The sequence below is a fragment of the Nannospalax galili genome, unplaced genomic scaffold (assembly GCF_000622305.1).
Source record: "Nannospalax galili isolate Female #2095 unplaced genomic scaffold, S.galili_v1.0 scaffold461, whole genome shotgun sequence".
In the NCBI taxonomy this organism is placed as follows: Eukaryota; Metazoa; Chordata; class Mammalia; order Rodentia; family Spalacidae; genus Nannospalax; species Nannospalax galili.
Genome location: NW_008349975.1, coordinates 11,056,538 through 11,076,896, shown reverse-complemented (window position 1 = coordinate 11,076,896; position 20,359 = coordinate 11,056,538). Strand labels below are relative to the sequence as shown.

At 37.7% G+C, this 20,359-nt stretch overlaps 1 protein-coding gene across 4 annotated transcripts in view; it reads right to left on the bottom strand.

Annotated features, from left to right (window-relative positions):
* Tenm3 (teneurin transmembrane protein 3) overlaps window positions 1-20,359 on the bottom strand; it is a 654,883-nt gene that overhangs the window by 75,264 nt on the left and 559,260 nt on the right. For all 4 annotated transcript variants that reach the window (XM_029570439.1, XM_029570440.1, XM_029570441.1 and 1 more), the window contains 4 exons: window positions 7,073-7,289; window positions 5,932-6,051; window positions 5,133-5,394; window positions 363-630 (listed from right to left, as the gene is read on the bottom strand). In XM_029570439.1, coding sequence (XP_029426299.1) covers window positions 363-630; window positions 5,133-5,394; window positions 5,932-6,051; window positions 7,073-7,289 — 867 coding nt within the window. The remainder of the gene's footprint in view (window positions 1-362; window positions 631-5,132; window positions 5,395-5,931; window positions 6,052-7,072; window positions 7,290-20,359) is intronic.

The window sequence follows — 20,359 nt, the reverse complement described above, 5'->3', positions numbered from 1 at the left end:
TGTCACATACAGAAAACGTTAAAAGGATGATGAAAGCTAATGAGTTGTATAAAAAAAGAAGTTATAAAAAAGATAACAAATAGTAAGGGACACCACAGGAAAATAAATATGAAAACAGTAATGACAAGAAAAGATATAACAACTTGAAATTTCAAAAGCTATAATTCCATTCAGAAAAGCTGATAGTCTTTCTTGTCATCAACTTGAGTACATTCCTTTTCCTATGGGAGATCTAAAACCTCCCTAGAATGAATTTATTACCACCTTATGTTTACCCATTGCCACAGGTTCCAGCTAGTTTCACAACAGCTCTGATCGTGAAACCACTTTTCCAATGTAGAGGAGATAGCCATGAAACTTACCAACTGCTTCAGACAGACCATAGACCTTCTGATTATATGCATCTGTCTTATCCCAGATGAAAGTATAGGCCAAGTTTGGTGAAGCAGGAAACCACTTTTGGAAGAGTCTCCCGACCACAGCCACCATCAGATGTACTTTCATGAGGTTAAATGGTATAACAGCCTGTGTCATGGTGATCTTGAGAACTGACTTATACCCTGCAGCTCTGGAACTCAGGTAGGAAAGCTTCAAATCTGTTCCTGGAATTGTGGTTTCTTCATGGAGGACCTGTTTGAACAAAGTAGAGGTTTCTACCTGTGATCACTTATATTTGCTTGAGAAGACATTATACATACATATGTATTTCAGAACCTAGCAAAGCACCTAAAATAAGACATAGCAGAATCACTATTCACAAATAACATCTGAGCTGTTATCTTATTCAACAATTAAAATAACTGTTGCCAGCCTAACATTCTCCCCCTAGAAGCCTTGTTATTTATTCCAGGTTAATCATACTGCACGTGCTACTCCTCATTCAGGAGAGCCTGTTACTGCTCTGTCAGGATGACAACACACTGATTGCTAGTTTGGTAGGCACAGCAGATTCTCACTAACCTATCTTCCATTTCAGTCACTCTGGAAATTGGAGCTGACATTTGTACAGTGGTTAGCTCAGAACAGAGATGTGGCATTAGCCAAAGAGCTGGCCTACACCAGGTGTCTCCTTAAGAAATTCAACCTATGCCTGTGGCCTCATTAGCTTATGAGGTCACTGCTAGAAAGATAGGAAGGACAACAAGACCAACTCACTGGGATAAACTGTAGACAATTCCATATCCATGCTGAGAGGTAATGTAACAACGGTCTATTCCCATACTTAAATATTGAACTATAATTTATCATTTTTGACATAATGGTAAGTGAACTATTTTTAAAGCCATGTATACTTTTTTCCAGAGAGTAACTAGCTTTAGTAAATGCACACAGAAGAAAATCAAAACATACTTCGTGATTTGAAGTTAGACATTACAAAGTTAATATTATCTATATAAGGGTCATCTCCTTTATACATTAAAAACATCAGTGAATGGTAACAAATTTATGACATATGTAAAGTATGTTATGTCCAAATATCACTTAATCATTTTGAAAAACAAAATTGTGTGGTATACAAAATTTTTCTAAAGAATACTTACTATTTCTACTAATGTTCTTATTGATTTGATAAATAACAGTTCTTTATAGGCTTACTTTGTACACTGTAAAGTGCAAGGCTGTTTTTGTTAAGAACCTGTGCCTAAAAGCTACAAAGAACGAAATGGCATTTTTAAAAGTTAGTGCATATTGCCCCATCAACATTCGTTATTCAGCCACAAAGGACTGCTTTTTCAGACAGGAAAATCTTGGAAGAGTAGTTCAGTGTTCACTAGTTTCCTTTTCTCTCTAACACCTCTCATGCAGAACAATTAGGAATGATGCATACCTTTTTGACATTTCCAAGTTTTACTTACTGAAATAAAACCTCAGATACTATGGACATAGCTATCATTCTATACAAACAATCACACAGTTGGAATTTAGCATCAACAATTGGCCAAAGCAAACTGCCATTTTGTGAGTCAGTGTTGGCATAAAGAAGGAAGTGAACCAAAGAAGGCATCACTGAAATATGATAGTTTAACACAGCTGCAGGCTTTCTTTATTAAACATGCTGACTAGATTGAGCCATAGAACCATCTTAAGTAGTTTAGGAATACACTGAACTTTTCAAATTTTAATCTCCCCCCTCCACACACTCAGAAACTTCTCAAAGCTCCCTTAGATCCAAGGAAATAATGACAGAACTTTTATAAAACAGTAGGATGAAGAGTGGAAAATTTCAAGGGAACTCATTCTTTTATGATTAGGATGAAATATTAATGGGTTAGTTTGAAAAATAGATTTCCGTGAGTCCTGAGTGACTCAGAAGATGTAATTTATTTCCAATTAATTGATTTTCAAAATAATTTCCCATACATTTGATAGGCTTTCTATAAGTAAGAGAATCCTTAATTAATACGTACTTCCTGTGACCTGCTAGGAATTGCTTCTCTATTTCAAAATATCATGTTATTTCCAATTTGAATAACTGATTATTGTCTCTGTCATCATTAACCTACTTCCATGGAACAAATATCCGTAATTTAGTTCATTAGAGTGTGCATTTCTCCTATGTAATTTAACCTTACCATGTTACATTTTATTATTAGGGAAAATAAATCCTGCCAAAATGGGAAAATACACCGTTAAGTCTACTTTTGCCAGCTGCATCATCTGTTAGCCCCATTCTTGACCCTGTTAAACACTCAGAAACACATCCTGCCACTTGACCGTCCAAATCACCATTTAACCTGTTCCCTCTCCTCTATTTCCACCATCTTTGGTAAGTGTCCTTGCCACTTCAGCTCGGCCAGGTGAGCACATACAGTAAACAGTCTGTTCATTGATTTCTATCTTCTATCAATTATGTATTTGTGACTTGAGTTAGCTTTAGAGAAACCCTAAAAAAAATCCATAAGGTTCTCGGTTCAACATTGCTTCAGGAGTTCAAAGTCATCACTGGATGGATTTTAAGGGCAGTTCATAATCTGAACTCAGGACCTCTACCTATTTCTTCCTCCATTTAAATCATCCTCCAGCTTTTATCATTTTTATTTTGCATTAATTTACTTATTCTGTGCACGCACACCTCTAAGTGTGTGTGTGTGTGGTTGTCAAAGAACAACCTGAAGAAGTTAGTTCTCGCCTTCCAGCATGTGGGTCCTGGGGATTGATCTCAGTTTGTCATGTTTGTCAGGCTTTGTGGCAAGTGCCTTTACCTGTAGAGCCATCTTGGCAGTCCTGTTCTCCAATTTTCATACAAAGAACTTGTCTTGACCACCATGTTGTTGCTCATTCATTTTCCCCATGTGAACTCTGCTCTCCTCCCTTTTCTGTCTAATTATTCTTTAAGGCCAACAGCCTCAGTGCTGCTGTTTTGGTTTACTAAGGAACTGACCACTTTTTTGAACTTGTAATTGTGCATTCAAATCTTCACTACATTTATAATGGCAGGGTATATGCTTTCCTCCTCCCTCCTCCTCCTCCTCCTCTTCCTCCTCCTCCTCTTCTTCTTGTACTTTGTAAATTTCAAGGTAAATTTTTATTAAATGTTTACCTATTTTATGAATGGATGGAAAAAAGACTGTCTAGATTTATGGATTGCTGGCTGCTTGGAATGTATTGTTGTGGGTACATTTCACTAGAAATCTGCCACCTCTAGAAAGACAATGCTTCTGGTGAAGCCTATTTTAGGACTAAGAAGTTTGGCGTTACTGCAAGGTGGACCTGGAGAAGGAAGTACTAAATTTAATTAGGTTGCAATGAAGTTTTTAAAGTTGCAGCTCAAAGTTTACTTACCGTTAAAAATCATCCAGGTGCCACTTCTGCATGGTATTTGCCTCTGAACCTTTTATAGCCCATATATTCCTGGCTAACCTCTTGTCATCTCTATACTTCCCTAACAGGGGATCTCATCAAGATCTTAAATGTGCTGATGACTCTCAGATTTCTATCTTTAGTTTCAACCACTTCACTAGACTTACTTTCTCAAAGATCCCACTGAAATGTCACCTTGTCAAAGACATCTTCTCTACCTGTATCAAACCCAACCTTCGCTCACTTTACCTGGCTTTACCACTTTTAAGCCCTAGCAAAACCTTCCATATATTAATTATTTAGTGTCTCTTCACTCTCATTAGTTGGTAAGCTCATTGGGAGCAGGTACTCTGTCTGGACTTTGTTTAGGACTTTGTTCTTATGTTACAATAATGGTATAGAACAGATACTCAGTAAATGTTTGATGAATGAATGTGAAAAAGTTACTATGTATGGTTGTAGTTTAAAGATTACATTATTATTATTATTATTATTATTATTATAATTACTGAAGTGCTAAGGATTGAACCTAGGGCTGCACACATACTAGGCAAGTTCCCTACCACTGAGCTGTATCCCTAGACTCCTTTTCTATTTTTCTTTTATTTTTAAAATTTTTACTTATTTTTTAAAGGCTTTATTATGTGTATGTATCTGTGTGAGTGTATGACACATGTGCAAATGCTCTTGGAGGCCAGAAGAGGGTGTCAGATCCACTGGAGAAGGAGTTATGTGGTTGTGAACTGTTCAACATGGATGTTGGGAACAAAACTCAGATCATCTGAAAGAACAGCAAATGTTCTTAACTGCTGGGCCATCCCTCTAGCCCTATCTGCTTTTTATTTTGAGACCCAGTCTCACCAGGTTGCCCAGATTGGTTTTGAAACTCATTCTGTAACTCAGAAAGGCCTTAACTTACAATGTTCCTACCTTAGCCTGAGTAGCTGGAATTACATGCCTGAATCACCTGGCCCAGCTTCAACTCTCGTATTTTTACTTAATTATTTTAGCATAAAGTCCATTACTGTTGTACTTAATGTCCTACCTTTAAGATGTGGAAGCTGTTTTTACACATGGGGGAAGGAAAACAATCCCTAGATATTTCAGTAGATAAAATGAATAGTGAAAATACGATTTTTAAAATAGGGAAACAAGATCATTCAATCACACTTTTTTAAAAATTTACTGTATGTACTCTAATATACATGCCACAAGTTACACAGAATTACTTAGGATAGCATTGGAATCCTGCAATCTTTAAGGAAACATTTATTGGCACCCATGATCTCTAATTCTTTCATGTGAAGATCTTGCTGGCTCTGACACTGTACCTGTGTTTCAGGGATGATGGGGCTGTCTTCAGGAGAAGATCTGAAAAAGGTGGATAAAGGTGATGATACAATGATGGGACTTGGCCTCACAAACCCACTCAGATCACAGCTGGGAATGTCATTCTCTTCTTTCTTCATGACAAGGGTATCCATCACATAAAAGACATTCCATGGAATCCACACAGTATGGTACTGAGTGAGGAATGGGGATCGTTCGAATACCAAAGTCAGAGAAGCCCCACCATTTGCCACAAGGTCAAACCTAAGAACAAACAAGATATGTTTAGTGAGGTGTCTCTATAACTATTGATGCTTTCCTTTTTATGTTATGATGATTTATAAATAAAATAATTTCCCTCACAATTTTCATACGAAGTGCCCTCAAATCTCGGTGCTAAAGGAATTATGTGGCAAACACTCACATACTCTTTATCTATTCACCAGCTTACTTATTCGCATTTCCCTAGCTTTCTACCTGTTCTTTGGAATCATGTGGGCTTAAGTTGTAGACATTAAGAAATATCACCAATAAATATTTCAACATGAATCTTCAAAGACAAAGAGCATTCTTCAACAAAAACCACAATATTATATCATACCCTAGAAAACGAAATTCACTTTTAAATTATATGTGTACATGAGTGAAATCTCTGCCTCATGTGCTGTCCCAGGTTTCTATCGCCTCAGAGTTGCTGCCTTTCTATTAAAAAAGGCCATAAAACATGATGGGTGATGAAAGAATCCCTAGTTTTATACTTAAAGTACTTCAAACAGAGGTAGTGTGATGGGACTAACTCACATTCCATCCTGGCGGGTAATAGTATATCCGTATTCTGGGTAATGGAAAAACGAGACATTGACTCCAATAAGTGGAGTTCCATCAGCGGTTAGTACTTGGCCTCTGATGACGGATGCAAGGCTGTGGGAAAAGCAAAGAATCTGAATGAATCTCTGTCTTCTCAGGCCATCGGTGCCATGATTTATAGACATTCAGCCTAAGGATAAAATAACACTATCATACAAAATCAAGCTCTATTCACAAAAAGCAGACCTGAAATACTCCCAAGACAATGTCCCTTTTAATTCAGCATAATTTACATTCTTCAAATGTCTGGTATTTACCCTGAGTTTTAATTTGTTGCAATCTGTTTTTTGGAAAGTCATCAAGACCAGTAATTTAGGAGATGAATTTTTAAACTTATAAACTATGCTTTTTTCATACATCACACATATGACTTACATGTACAAGGTATATTCTTTAAGTAATTCTGAGGCAATCCGTAAATCTGCTGGGATCACAAAGCACAACATTTAAGGTGGCAATAAGGAACATTTGTGCAACAACTTTTAATCAACTGCTGGGTCTAACTGCATTAGTGCTGTTAAATTACTGCAGACCCAGGAGTTCTCGTGTAAATCATCTCCTTTTGCTCAGTGAGAGACGAGACACCTGCTTTCAGTTACTGGTTTATTTTTCAGGTCATTACTGCTCCGTAAAGCACCAAACAGCTTATGCAATCTCACTGCCACACCGTTAGCAGTTCCATTACATTAACTCATAATTTATATTATTTAGTAAGCTCAGCTAAAAAAAGTACACTTCCGTTTTGCCTTTTGGGGTCTTTTCATCATGTCTTTGGAAATGTTTCCAACTGTGCTCACAAAATCAACTAGTTAAATGAAGATTTATTGACTCCTTAACAGAATGTCCTGTTACATTTTTGACAAAGTATGCGTTTTTGACAAAGTACGTGCACTGTGCCAAAATGCTTGAAATGCAAAGTTTGATGAAAAAGTTTCCAAAAAAGGAAAAACTATATATATAAATATATATATAAAATGGTTCCTCAAATACACATTCAGCAGCATTTCACAGAAAGAACACAGAATTGTTGTTCATAAGACCCTTAGAGATCTATACAAGAAAAGGAAGCATTAACCTTTTATTGAAAGGACTTTCTCCAGGTAGCACGTGGGTGCTATCAGATCCAATAAGAAAACTGATCCGATCATAGAAGGACTTGGCAGCTTGTTGGGATGGTGACTGTAGGCTTTGGCTAATGATATCTTGAGGATCGGGCAAGCCACGACAGTAGGGCTGATTTTGGCAGGAACTCTGTAGGCAGCAATCAGGGTCCATGCAGTCAATGAGTCCATCTGCAGAGAGTGAAGCAAACCAGTGAGACGATGCTCCTTTTCATGTCATGATGTAGAATAACTTTAGTTTGCTGGTAGGTTTGTTTTGTATCCATTGATTTCCCATTCTCTATATGATAGTAGTTTCTATGAGGCATACTTTTTGAAACCATACAAATATACCACATCTTCTTTCACAGAAAGTCGAGATTAAGATTGGGGATGACTGAAAGAAATCATGTAATATTTATTCTGAATAAAAAAATAGGCATTACTGATTAGAACAGTCTATTAATATGAAGGAGTAAGGATTGGTTACAAATATAATTATTGAAGCCTTATATATTTTAGAGAAAATGTACTAGGAATTCACACTTAAGTATGCTGAGAAAACAGATGCTTAGATATAGCCAAATTTTAAAAATTGGAAAAGTATTGGAAAGTGAAATCTGGGGAAGGAGCAATTACAAGCTAGTATAAAATGGAGATTGGACAGCCATCTCCAAAGAAAGCAGTTTGCCTAAGGAAGGTAAAATGTGCTCCAGATGAAATTAAAGTATTTCTCAAATTTAAAATAGAAATTTGATATCCAGCAACGCTTTCCCCAAAATACTGTATTAGTAAAAAAAAAAAAAAAGGTGGCACATGTAAATTGGAAGCTGTAAGAAATCAATTATGAAAAATGAACCTATGGTACTAGTGACACAAAGGAGTCTGGATACAATTTGCTAGTGTCTTCCAAGGACATTAAAGGAAGGACTAGTCAATGGTCCATAGTCATGCACTACATGGCATTTCAGATCACAGTGGGCTACAAGTCAGTGATCCACTAAGATTATAGTAGAGATGAAAATTCCTATCACCTGGGGACACAGCCATCATAATGGTGTAATGCACGCTTTTACATGTTTGCGGTAATGCTGGTATAAACAGATCCACTGCAGGACCAGTCATACAGAAGTATAATTTATACAACTATAACATGAACTATATATTATGTGATAATGATAGCAGCTAATCATGTCTGTAGTTTATATATTTACTATAGGATGTCTTCTGTCATGATTTTAGAGTTTATTCCTTCTTGTATGATGGAAAAGCTATTGTAAAACAGTGTGCCATGATATGCTGAAAGAAGCTGCCTCCATCCCATGGTCATTGTCTTTCTTGGCTGTATGAGGAGACCAGGGCAAGTGAGTGCCCCACATGTCTAGGTTTGTGTAAGATACTCAGATGTTTGCACAGTGACCAAATTGCCTGGTGATGAACTTCTCAGGATGTATCTCCATCATTAAGTGATGAATATATTCTGTTTGAAGCATATCACCAATCTGTGAGTGAGTGGTTATGCATCAGGTCACAACAGTGTGATGGCACTGTTCTTTAAGCTCATGGCTTACTGTTAAGTAAGCATAGATTACTTTAAAAAAAGTAGTTTGAAGATTTTAATCACTCGGGATAACTGACAAGATAGTTTCAAAATCTTTACACGTTAGTTGCAGGGCTTAGTGTGATGCTCAGAAAACTCAGATGAAAATACTTAAATGATATCTGTGTTTTATTTACACTATTCTTAAAAAATAACTTTTAGTTAAAAAAAAAAAAACAATATCCTGGGGCTGTAGAGATGGCTCAGCGGTTAACAACACTGACTGTTCTTGCAGAAGACCCAGGTTCGAATCCCAGCACCCACATGGCAGCTAACAACTGTCCATAACTCAAGTCCCAGGGGATCCGACAGCCTCTTCTGTCCTCCGTGGGCATTACGTGACATGGGTGCACTTACCTACATGCAGGCAATACATGAATACACATAAAATAAAAATAATAAATGAAATATTTTAAAAAACCCAAACCATTCTAAACATGTCTTTGGTAACAATAAGTATGGCATAATACTTATAATTAGGGTATTAGTTTGTCCTTTCGTTAGTTGACAGCAAACTAAGACAAAAGGAAACAGCTTAAGTTGATGGGCTGGCAAGATGGTTCAGCGAGTAAAGGCACCTGCCGCCAAGGCTGATGACCTGAACTTGATCCCTGGGGTCCACAAGGTGGAAGGAGAGAACTGACTTCTCTGATCTCCACATGTGTGCTGTGGCACATGTGTTCCCCACAAAATATATAAAAATGTAATAAAAAGTTTTAAGAAAGAAGTAAACTAAGGTGAATTAAATTTCCTATCTAGAGAATAGGACAGTAACAATACAAGTGAGGTAAGAAACTAGAGATTGTGGTGGTTAGGACCCTGAAGTCTTTTCTATCTGAAGGTGAATACAGCAAGCCCTTCTACTTACTTCTAACACTCACCTGCCCTTCCTCTAAAATTTCAGTATTCAGGCCTCCCCAACTCCTAGCCACATGCTTATCTTCCTTCACGATTAGTTTAGAAAAAACAGATGACCTAAAGGGTCACAATGATGTTTAGGAGCTCTCTGTAGAGATTCTCTGTCTCTTTGATATCCTCACCTCCACTAGGCTTGAGTTGTAAGGCTGTGAGGCTGGGATGGCAGTAGCCATCTTTCTGCCACCATAGGGCCTGTGTGGAAATCAAGCCATCCCCCAGAAAGCTGAGCCAAGAGGCTGGGTTAAAAAATAAGTAAGTGACATATACAGTGGCATCCACGGAGTCTTTGCAATATGCTGCACTTGATCTTCTGGACTTTCTAGTTCTAGAAGCTAAGAGATTCCTTTTGCTTTAAGCCTGTTTGGGTTGGATTGTTTTTCTATTCCTTCAAACTGAAAGAAAGTAAGATTATCCACAGATAGTAACTGTAATTCTCATCATTATTTCCCTGTAGTGAAAAACAAGTTTAAATATGGGGTACTTGAGTTCTATTTATGATGTTGGCCTATTTTTACATTAGTATTTTATTTTTTGGTTATCGCAATTGCTATGCACATTAAAATGAATGGGTCTGACTTTATGATAAGAGATATTACATAATTTTCTTTGTAGTTTACATTTTTATGTAAATGTTTCAGATTCCTACAGTCAGTCATGAGTTGTTAATTATTTGAAGCTTCACGCTTATTCCTTTGACAAAATCCAAAATCATATGTTAAGAAAATCAAATGAAACTGAGCTTTGAAATTTCATATAAATTTATTAAAATATTTCTTTCCTACTGGAAAGGCAATAAAGAAGAAAAATGTCTAAATATTTCTTAATATTTCCTAATATTTCTAGTGGAAGAAAGATGAGACTATGCTACGGCCTTATTCTTCATGAGGACATATAATAGCAATGTAAAAAAGATTGTCTTTTTTTTCCTCTATCTCTCTTGAAATAGAAGTATAGTTTTCAAGACTGAGTTCTCAAAAGTACTAGACAATTGACAGATTGCTCCAATATCATTTTTCATCTTCAAAAACAGAACAAAATAAAACAATCCTTAAAAGTCTCTTTAAGCCAGGGCTGGAGAGATGGCTCAGCGGTTAAGAACACTGGCTGTTCTTGCAGAAGACCCAGGTTCGCATCCCAGCACCCACATGGCAGCTAACAACTGTCCATAACTCCAGTCCCAGGGGATCCGACAGACTCTTCTGTCCTCTGTGGGCATTGCACAACACGGGTGCACTTACCTACATGCAGGCAATACACACATATACATAAAAATAATAAAATATTTTTTAAAATCTCTTTAAGCCTGTCAGTGGTAATTTATGGTTATGTGTGGAGAGTTATGAGGACTGTTTAATATGTGCTTTATGACCTATTTTACTTAGGCATTCTTAGTGCATTTAGAATGGATGTACATATGCTTAGGAGAGTAATTAAACACGGCGATTTAAGGTTTCACCCTTAAATTCATTCTTTCACATACATAGAAAACACTCAAAAGGTAAAGATTTTTCAAAAATTATATTTTCTATCTATTAATCTGGTAAATTGAGAGTTAAATGCTCATTCTCCCCAATTCTCACACAATGTCTTCCCTTAGGTAATATATGGTACAGTTGCCAAAGAGGAATGCTCATATTTAGTCATTCATCTTTGTTAGTTTATAAAAAGCAAATGTACATCTGGCATGTAGTCTTCAGGTCATAAAACTACATGAGATTGACACCTTCTGAACTAATCAGTTGGAGATGCATTTTTACAAGGCTCTCTGCTAACATCCATCAGAGAAAGAATCTCATTTTCAACAAGCAAGATGTAGGGACACACTGTTTGTTATTTTTCTGCAGAGTTTATCAGTAACTTGCCTGAGCAAGTGACGGATGGTTATGAATCTGACTTTCTATAACTTGAGAAAACATTTTTCATTCTTTGTACTCATAGTGGCTAGGCCTATCTAGTACAACTAAGTTGATTACCCACTTGCCCAAATGTACAGCATAGCAAAAGTGTCTTCATGGAATAGCTGCTCAAAATCATTGGGATTCCATGTTAATCTCAAGATTATTATGTTGGCTTACATTTATATTGGAACAAAAATCATATCTAATAGCATTAATCATAAAAAACTAAAGATCAGAACATTTCACAGCCCATTGAATAACAACAACCTCAATTGTTAGTTAAGAGCCTTTCTTCACTTTTTTGTGTTCTAAGTGGACTATGATATAAAGTAGATGTATAATTTATTCTTCCTTCCATTTGATTCTTAACATTATTCCTCTAGTTATATTCTGTCCATATTTTAAACATATTTTTGCCTTAGGTATTTTCACTGGTCTTTAACAGTGGTTAGCAAATTTATTTTGTTGACTGCCAAATAGTCAATGTTGTAGGTTTTGTGAGTCATGTAACTATGAAACTCTCCCTTTACAGAACTAAAGGAGCTTTGGACAATAGGTAGATGAATGCATGCAACAACTTTGTTTCAAAAAAACTTCATAATATCAGTCTGTGGTCACAATGGTCAACCTCTGGTTTTGCTTCAGGGTGCCCTGTTCTGTTTTTATTTTTGTGTATTTATTCTTTATACCATTACTAATATTTTTCTGACAAATTTAAAAAGTACACATTTGATCAGATTATTAAAACTCAGATTCCAGGCATTTTTTTCTAGATTATCCTTGATGTTGGCTTTGCTCTGTTTCCCAAACCCTCACTTCTCTTCTTTCAGATATGGACATTTTAATGTTTTTCAAACCATTTATTTACTAACTAAAAAAGCCATGCATTTTCTCTTTTACTCAAAGATAATTACTATCCACCATCCTTGCTCACAGCATTTGGAAATCCATCATTCACCTCAGGGTCCAAGTTAGAGTTAGAAGTCAGAGGCCCTGTTTTCTTTGCAGTCTTCAGAGTTTCAGCAGTGTGTTGTCAAACACTTTGTGACCACTTCCAGGCATCATTCAGTAACATGCATGCTTCTCTGCGTGCACTACAGAGTGGGACTGTGGCTTTCTGAACGTTCTCAGTCTATGTGAATCAGCTCTCTCTTGGTGGCTTCAGGACCACATTCATATTTCAATGCCAAATTCTCCAGGGTGATCATTCTTCTGACGTGCAAACTTGCATATTATACAGACAATGGAAGCGTAACATGTCTAAATCATAACATTTTCTATGCCTTCTTCTCCAGACATGCTCCTTCTCTATTTCTGATCTCAGTGAATGGCTCCAATCATTTATCTAGCTAATTTCTTTTTAAAAAGATACAATAGGGGATGGAGAGATGGCTCAGTGGTTAAGAGCACTGGCTGTGCTTGCAGAAGACCTGAGTTCAATGCCCAACACCCACATGGTGGCTAACAACTGTTTGTAACTCCAGTTCCAGGGGATCCAATGCCCTCTTCTGACCTCTGTGGGCACTCACCAGGTGGCCTTAGGCGGACTGCAGTAACCGTGCCAGACACTCAACATTCATAGGGACCAGTGCTGCCCAGTGGCCCTAAGTTAGGTCTAGAAGTGACCTCTGATTTAAATAGAAAGGAAGAATGTGGGGAGGGAGGGAGAGAGGGAGAGAGCGAGAGAGAGAGAGAGAGAGAGAGAGAGAGAGAGAGAGAGAGAGAGAGAGAGAGAGAGAGAGACCCGTGGAGGCCAGAAGGCATTGGCTCTCCTGAAGCTGGAGTTTCAAGTGGTTGTGAGCGGCCTAGTATGAGTGTTGTGAACTGAATGAACTCCAGTTCTCTGAAAGAGCAATGAGACCTCTTAACCTCTGAGCCCCAACCTACCTCATTTCAACACCCAAAGAAAAAACCTTAAGGTCATCCATAACATCTTCCTTCATTTTTCTTGGCATTCAATCAGTCTCCAGCTCTTTCTTTTCTTTACCTTAAACATTACCTGGCTAAGCTGATTTTATTTCTCTCGAACTATCTTTTAGGACACTTTGTTGTTATTTTTAATGTGTGTATGTGTGTGTGTGTGTGTGTGTGTGTGTGTGTGTGTGTGTACATGTATAGGTAGAGTACCTTAGATGTTATTCTTCATGTACTGTCTACCTTGGGTTTTTTTGAGACAGAGTCTCTTATTGTAATCTGGGGTTCACTGAGTAGGCTAGGTTGGATGGTCAGTGAGCCCCAGGGATCTGCCTATTTCTGCCTCCCCAGTACTGGGACTTGCTGTTTTCTTTTTACATTGTTCTGGAGAGCAGCTCAGGTTCTTGACTTTGTAGGCAAGTACTTTACTGATTGAGTCATTTCTCCAGCCCTTGGCTACCTCTTAACAAGATCTCAACAGCAGCTTGGAATCCCAGGTTTCGGTATCATCCCAACTATTCATGCTCTACTTTAGTCAGAGTCATTTTTATTAAAATCAGACTTGATTTTTCTCTCTGTAGCTAAAATGCTTTCTTTACTAGGTCTTCAATGGATTCTGAATAAAGTCAGAACATCCCACCTTGGCTTTTGAGTCCTTTCTTGATGATTGTTTCCTTAGCTGGCATTCTCTAACCTTTCTCCTCCTACCCCCCAACTCCTCACAGCTGGTTTACACAGTTCTCTCATTAGCCCCTTGAAGCTAATATAGTTCACTGATATATCCATATTGAGTACATGTCTGTGCCCAAGTAGGTATTTTACATATCTGATGAACAGAAGAAATGGTGAGTAAATTCCTAGAAATTTAGAGATTTAAACAAGTCGAAATGATGCCCCAGAAGCACCTCTGGTTTTCTGTGTCATTCTTTTCCTATTCCTAGACATGGTTTATTCCTTGAATTCTTATTTCATTTATCAATCCAATCAATATTTAAACATGTTACTCATTAACTGTAGAGTAAGAAGCCCACAGAATTATTAAAAAATCAGAAGAAATTATGTGAAGTGACACATTTCACTATGCATGATCTTAACAAAGCTCTTTTTCAGAAAACACAATCCAGAATTCATGAATGAGAACATAAGCTTCATAAAAATCTGCCTTAAAAAAAAACATCTCAAAAGATACTCCAAATTGCAAGTAAAAGGGAAATGAAAATCCTGGATGAAACATCTACAGCACACCTAAGAAAGAATAAGAGGAATCTGAAAAGAAGTTGTCAGAATTAAAAAAAGAAAATACTACACAATGCAATAGGAAAACAAATGGGTGTGAAAAATGAGCAATTATTAATGCAAAAATCAAGAAGAAAAAACAAAGCAAAACAAAGTATCAAAAAAAAAGGGCTGATAAATAAATACAAAGATGATCAGTCTAGGACTAGGGGTGTAGTTCAGTAGTGGTGTATTTTCACAGCATGCAGAAGTTCCTGGGTTTCAACTCTAGCACAGAAGGAAAATCAAAATTATCCATCTAGCTAATGATTACAGAGATGTAAATTAAAACAATAAAAATGGGGTCCTTTTCATCTGAAAAATTCATATTTTTCATTTCATTGAACAATTTTGTTTATGTACAGACTATGAACATGTGGAAATAACACTTTCACATGGATGAAATGTAGAGGTTGAAACCTACTTGCAAGACAACAGGACAGTAACTGTAAAAATTAAAACTTAAAATACCCTCTTGCTTCAGCATTTTCTTTCTAAAAAATCTATCCTAAAGAAACTTGTTTGTTCATTTACATACATACATACATACATACATACATACACACAATTTACCACATATTTGACTATGTACCAAGAGTAATGCAAGAAAACAACAGCCACAAAATGAATTATTATTAGTCAGAAAATGAATTAGTAGCAGTCAACTTACCACCTCTATGTGAAGAGTGAAAGGGTTTGTGGGAAACTGAACCCCTCACTAAAGTATCCAGTGGCCTTCCAAACCAATAAGCATTTATTCCAAATCATCATCTATCAGGATGCTTCAATGCCCAGAGATTTGAGTGTCATTCTATGTTCTGATACTACCTAGAGTCTTTGGGGGAAGTTTTTAGGACCTTGAATGAGTCTGTTTGCTTTTAACCACTTTCTTCTCTCTTATCGATACTATTACCTGCCATTTTATTTTCTTAACATACATTTTAATCTTGTTCTGAAGACTATAATAGTCTGACCCTCCTGTTAATTTTTTTCCTTTTCCAAACCTTTATTTTAATTTAGTGGTCTCTAAACTTACACCATCTCCATTCATTATATTCATGTTGACACTTATTTGAAAATTTCATCCTTGTTTTGGCTCCTTGTTTATATGTCTGACTTCTAGTACATTCCCACCCTTTTGAAGTTTGAAGCTTTCATTCTCTGTCTCTGTCTCTCTCTACCCTTTCTTTTGAGACAAGGTCTTACTATGTATCTCCAGTTTGTCTTGAACTCTCCATCCTCCTGATTCATTCTCCTGAGTCATGGGATTACAGGTGTGAGAACAGAAGATTCATTTAGAAAGTAATAGTGTAAGAGCCACACAATATAGAGATAGTCTTTGGTTATATTAAAACTAAACACTATGAGGAGCTGATAATATTCCTAAGTAGAAATTGCTTTCCCTTCTGCTTAGCATCTGTAGCCCTTTTTTTGATGACAGCACTTTCATTCTCTTTTGATTAGGTGACCTAGTTCTTATTAATGAGTGGGGTTCAGTCCCAGGCCAAGGCCTCACAGAACCACAGAAGCAGGTGTCCTCTTTGTGTTGGGGTGGCAATGCCTTGAATGGAATGTGAACCAGAGATGACGATGATCATCTAAAAGAAGAGACAGCTTGAGAAAGGTTCCAACAATAGATGAATAAATTCAGATTCCTGGGTTATTTGTTCAAATACCTGGATGTAGTTAGGCCTGAGATTTAGTTATATAAGTTAGTAGTTATTTTAGGCAAAGAATTGAGTCTTTTTTCTTTCATGTGAAACCATTCAGAATTTCTTTGTAAGAAACCTCAAAACAGTTCCTCAAAAATCAGAGAATTTTCTTACTGAGGGCAAGTGGAAGTCTTATGTAGAAGACATCGTAAGACAGAGGTACTCTCAGTGCCTGTCTGAAAGAGATGCCTGCAGAGCTAAGGCATTAATAGGCAGGTCACTGTCTTATGCCCCACTTCAGATCTAATATGATTTAACTGTAAATAGTCCCCATCTTTGCCCTCCATTTTTTTGGTGGAACTAAGGATGGAACCCAGTACCTTGCACATGTTAGGTGAACCATCTACTATTAAGCCACATACCCAGCCCTTTCCTTATTTCTTTTTTAAAAATGTTTTACTTATTATTTATTTATTTATTTTTATGTGTACAAGTGTTATACCTGCATGTAGGTAAGTGCACACGTGTGGTGCAATGCCTGTGGAGGACAGAAGAGGCTGTCAGATCCCCTGGAACTGGAGTTACAGACAGTTGTTAGCTCCATGTGGGTGCTGGGATTTGAACCTGGGTCTTCTGTAAGAACAGTCAGTGTTCTTAACTGCTGAGCCATCTCTCTAGTCCCTTCTTATTTCTTTACTCTGGCCAGAGAAGCATGATAAAATTTGTGGGATATAAACAACAAGTAACAGGACCATCTGGAGGGGTGGTGATTTTGTGAGTTTAAGGTAGAACTGAAAAATAATATTTAAAAGTCACATCTAGGCATGTACCATTGTGACTTGCTCTGAAAGCTTTCTCAGCTAGGACAGGACATCAACGAAGTTCTTCCAAAGTACTGATACACCCCATTTGGAGATGTTGTTCAGAACTCTCTGTTCCAGTGACCATCTGTGACTTCCACAGTATGATTTAAAAATCTCCTACTCCAGAGCTGGGTGTGGTGGCAGGGAGATCTCTTTGAGTTCAAGGCCAGCTTGGTCTACATAGTGGGTTTCCAGGCCAGGTGGGGCTACAGGGAGACCCTGTCCCCAAAACATCAAAAACAAAACAAAACAAAAAGAAACAAAACTCCTACTCCATTGCCACCTTTGTTCAAATAATTTGCTTCAGCGGCCAGCTTCTCCTTGAAACCTGGAGCTGCATGTGAGATGAGATGCAGATCAAAGCTGATTCCAGAGTGGAGATCTTTGCTAGGGACCTTATCTCAAGAAAACGGCTACCTTTAGTTTCCAAAGGCTACAGTTACCCAGTGTACATGGCAATTGCTTGTTTGAGCTGAAAAAGAAACAGGGCATCAGGTTTACTGCTCATGGGTGGCTAAGGATGAATGGCTCTTATTAGCAGTCCTTTTCTCCAGTTCTATAAGAAGATGTTGCTTCTCTATTGTGTGAACACCTGGAGGCAGCTATGCCTTAAAGACAACAGGGAAGGGAAGAACCAGAGAAGCAGAAGGATTTTGAGGATCCTTACAATTAGACAGTGGCAGCTATGCCTTAAAGACAACAGGGAAGGGAAGAACCAGAGAAGCAGAAGCACCCTTGTAGTGAGAACAGGATTTTGAGGATCCTTACAATTAGACAGCGGTGATGAGGCAAACTTGATAGGGAAAAGGAAAGTAGTTTGGAATAGAAGAAAAAGACTAGCTCAAGAAGACATTTAACTATTTCCCTATATGTAGTCGTTTTAAAAAATATATTTGTTTTTGTTGGTATGGATTCATTGTACATAGTGATTGTGTTCTTAAAGATATATAGATACATGTGCTTTGACCAGATTTTAATACATCTTTTTCACTTCTGGGAATGATAGACCACTTTTTCTTTTACAAAGACCATGCTGTTTAAACTACATGATAGCATCTATTTATATAGTGTTTAATTTCTCACTAGAGCCAAATCAACCTCTTCACCTTGCTTCTTCTTTAGTTACTTAATATGCTGAATCAAGCTACTTAGCAGCTTTCTGGCTAATTCAACAACCTGACAACAAACTTAGCTTAGATAGGGCTCTGTGGCACTTCAATCACCATATGTCCTAGAATTTTTAGTATTGTCCTAATTTTGTCTTCAGTTCTATCATCCTCCTGCTATCCTTAATTGCTAGATTATGTGTCTTGATTTTGTTTTTGATGTGGATGATATTGTCTCCAAAGTTCACAGCTCATGTACAGAGCAAAGAACCCTCTAGCTTTGGCTACAGGGCACCCAGGTAACCATCTCAGGACCTATGAGGCCAGTCTTGAAACTCCTTAAAAGATCAGCAAAATTAGGTTAGGGACAGGCATGCAAATTATGAGATAAGTAGAGAATCCACAGGAGGTCTTGTATCAGCTCAGATTTCCCCTTAGAGAGGGAAGCCTAGAGATGACATCTTTTCATGCTAATGAGAATAAACAAAGGGGAATGAGGCCAATTCACAGCTGATAAATTTTGAGGAAAAGGAGAAACCTCCTTGGCTGATAACAATATAAAGAGTTGATTAGCCCCTAAATTACTCTTCCATGTCTCTACAGGCTTGGCCCTGCAGTTTGCATCCCTCTGAGAGCAAGTGGAACCTCCTCAGTGTAATCTGCTTTTAGAAGACAAAATCTGAACTACACAATCAAGGAGAAAGAGTCCCTCTCTTCCTCCCCTGGCACCAGAAACAATGGGGGTATGAGCTCTTTGGGGGAAACTAAGGAGTTCGGTTGCCATCTGGGCTGTGGCTGAAAGGATTAATGTTGCCATTTCTATCAGCATGTGATTTAGAGGAGTTGGGGCAACATGGTATTATTAGCTGGGAAAGCTGGGAGGGTTAGAGACTGTCTGAATCCAGCAGTAGCAAAGAGGAATTCAGAAGGCTTCTTTGCAGAATTAGTGGCTTAGGCTTCTTGATAACCAAGTAAAAGAAAACAGGGAAGACAGTGAACAGTCTGCTAGAGAGTGAAAGGGAGGCCTTTAGGTCCTGGTTGGAAAGACCAGACACAAGCAGCATTTGGTGGTGGGTATGTGGTTGCATAGGGGTGCTGGTTTAGGTCACTCAGTTTCCTGGAGAACCTAGGTTAGACCACTCTAGAGGTCCATGGGAAAAGGTTATTCAATCTTTCCTGACAATCTTCTGTGGATTCCAGTTATTCAAGATAAACACTTGGAAAGGAAAAGAAGGAAAATTGAAAAACAATACCCATGATATTCTGAGCACTGTGAATATATTTTTTCATTTAAAACTTTCAAAATCTGTTTATGAAGCAACTGAGATTTAAAGAGTTATAGATCTTGTGGAAGGTTACCTAATTACTACACAATGAGTGAAGATCTGCTTGCCTCTAAAACCTGCGCTCTCTGGCCACTACTACTGTCCAGGACTACCTTCCAGGAGAACAGGAAAGGAGGGGTGAGGAGAAGGGGATCACAGGCTGTACGGCAACCACTGAGAAGGGGATCACAGGCTGTACGGCAACCAAATCCTCCCCTAAAACTCATTCCTAATGGTTTGTCAAAATTAAACAGCTGTCAGGGGCAACTATTCCATCACCAACTCCCACTCTCTATTCTCTGAAATTAAAATACAATAGCATGGGGGATGAGCTCAGAGGGGAGAATAATTAGTCCTAGCCGAAGGCTGAAACTGTGGGAATATCATAGTCCTTTTATAGGAGAGTAAAGTTAAGGATAAAAAGACAGAGAAATACAGCTTCAAAAGGACTGTTCTCTGCTGCTGTTAGATTATTTTTTTTTCTACCTATGACTTTCAACAGAAGAGCTTGGAAAATGCTGGGCATCTTCTGAAATGTTTAGTTATTAAAATACTGCTGTGACGTTCCTAAATACTGCTGTTGAGGAGGACAGTCACCTGGGAATCAGAAAAAGGAATGGAGAACAATGGACATTATACCTAGCGTAGCGGGGCTACCTTGTCTTTTCCTTGAATGATAATCATCAAGCAGTCGTTTTAGAAAAATGGTGC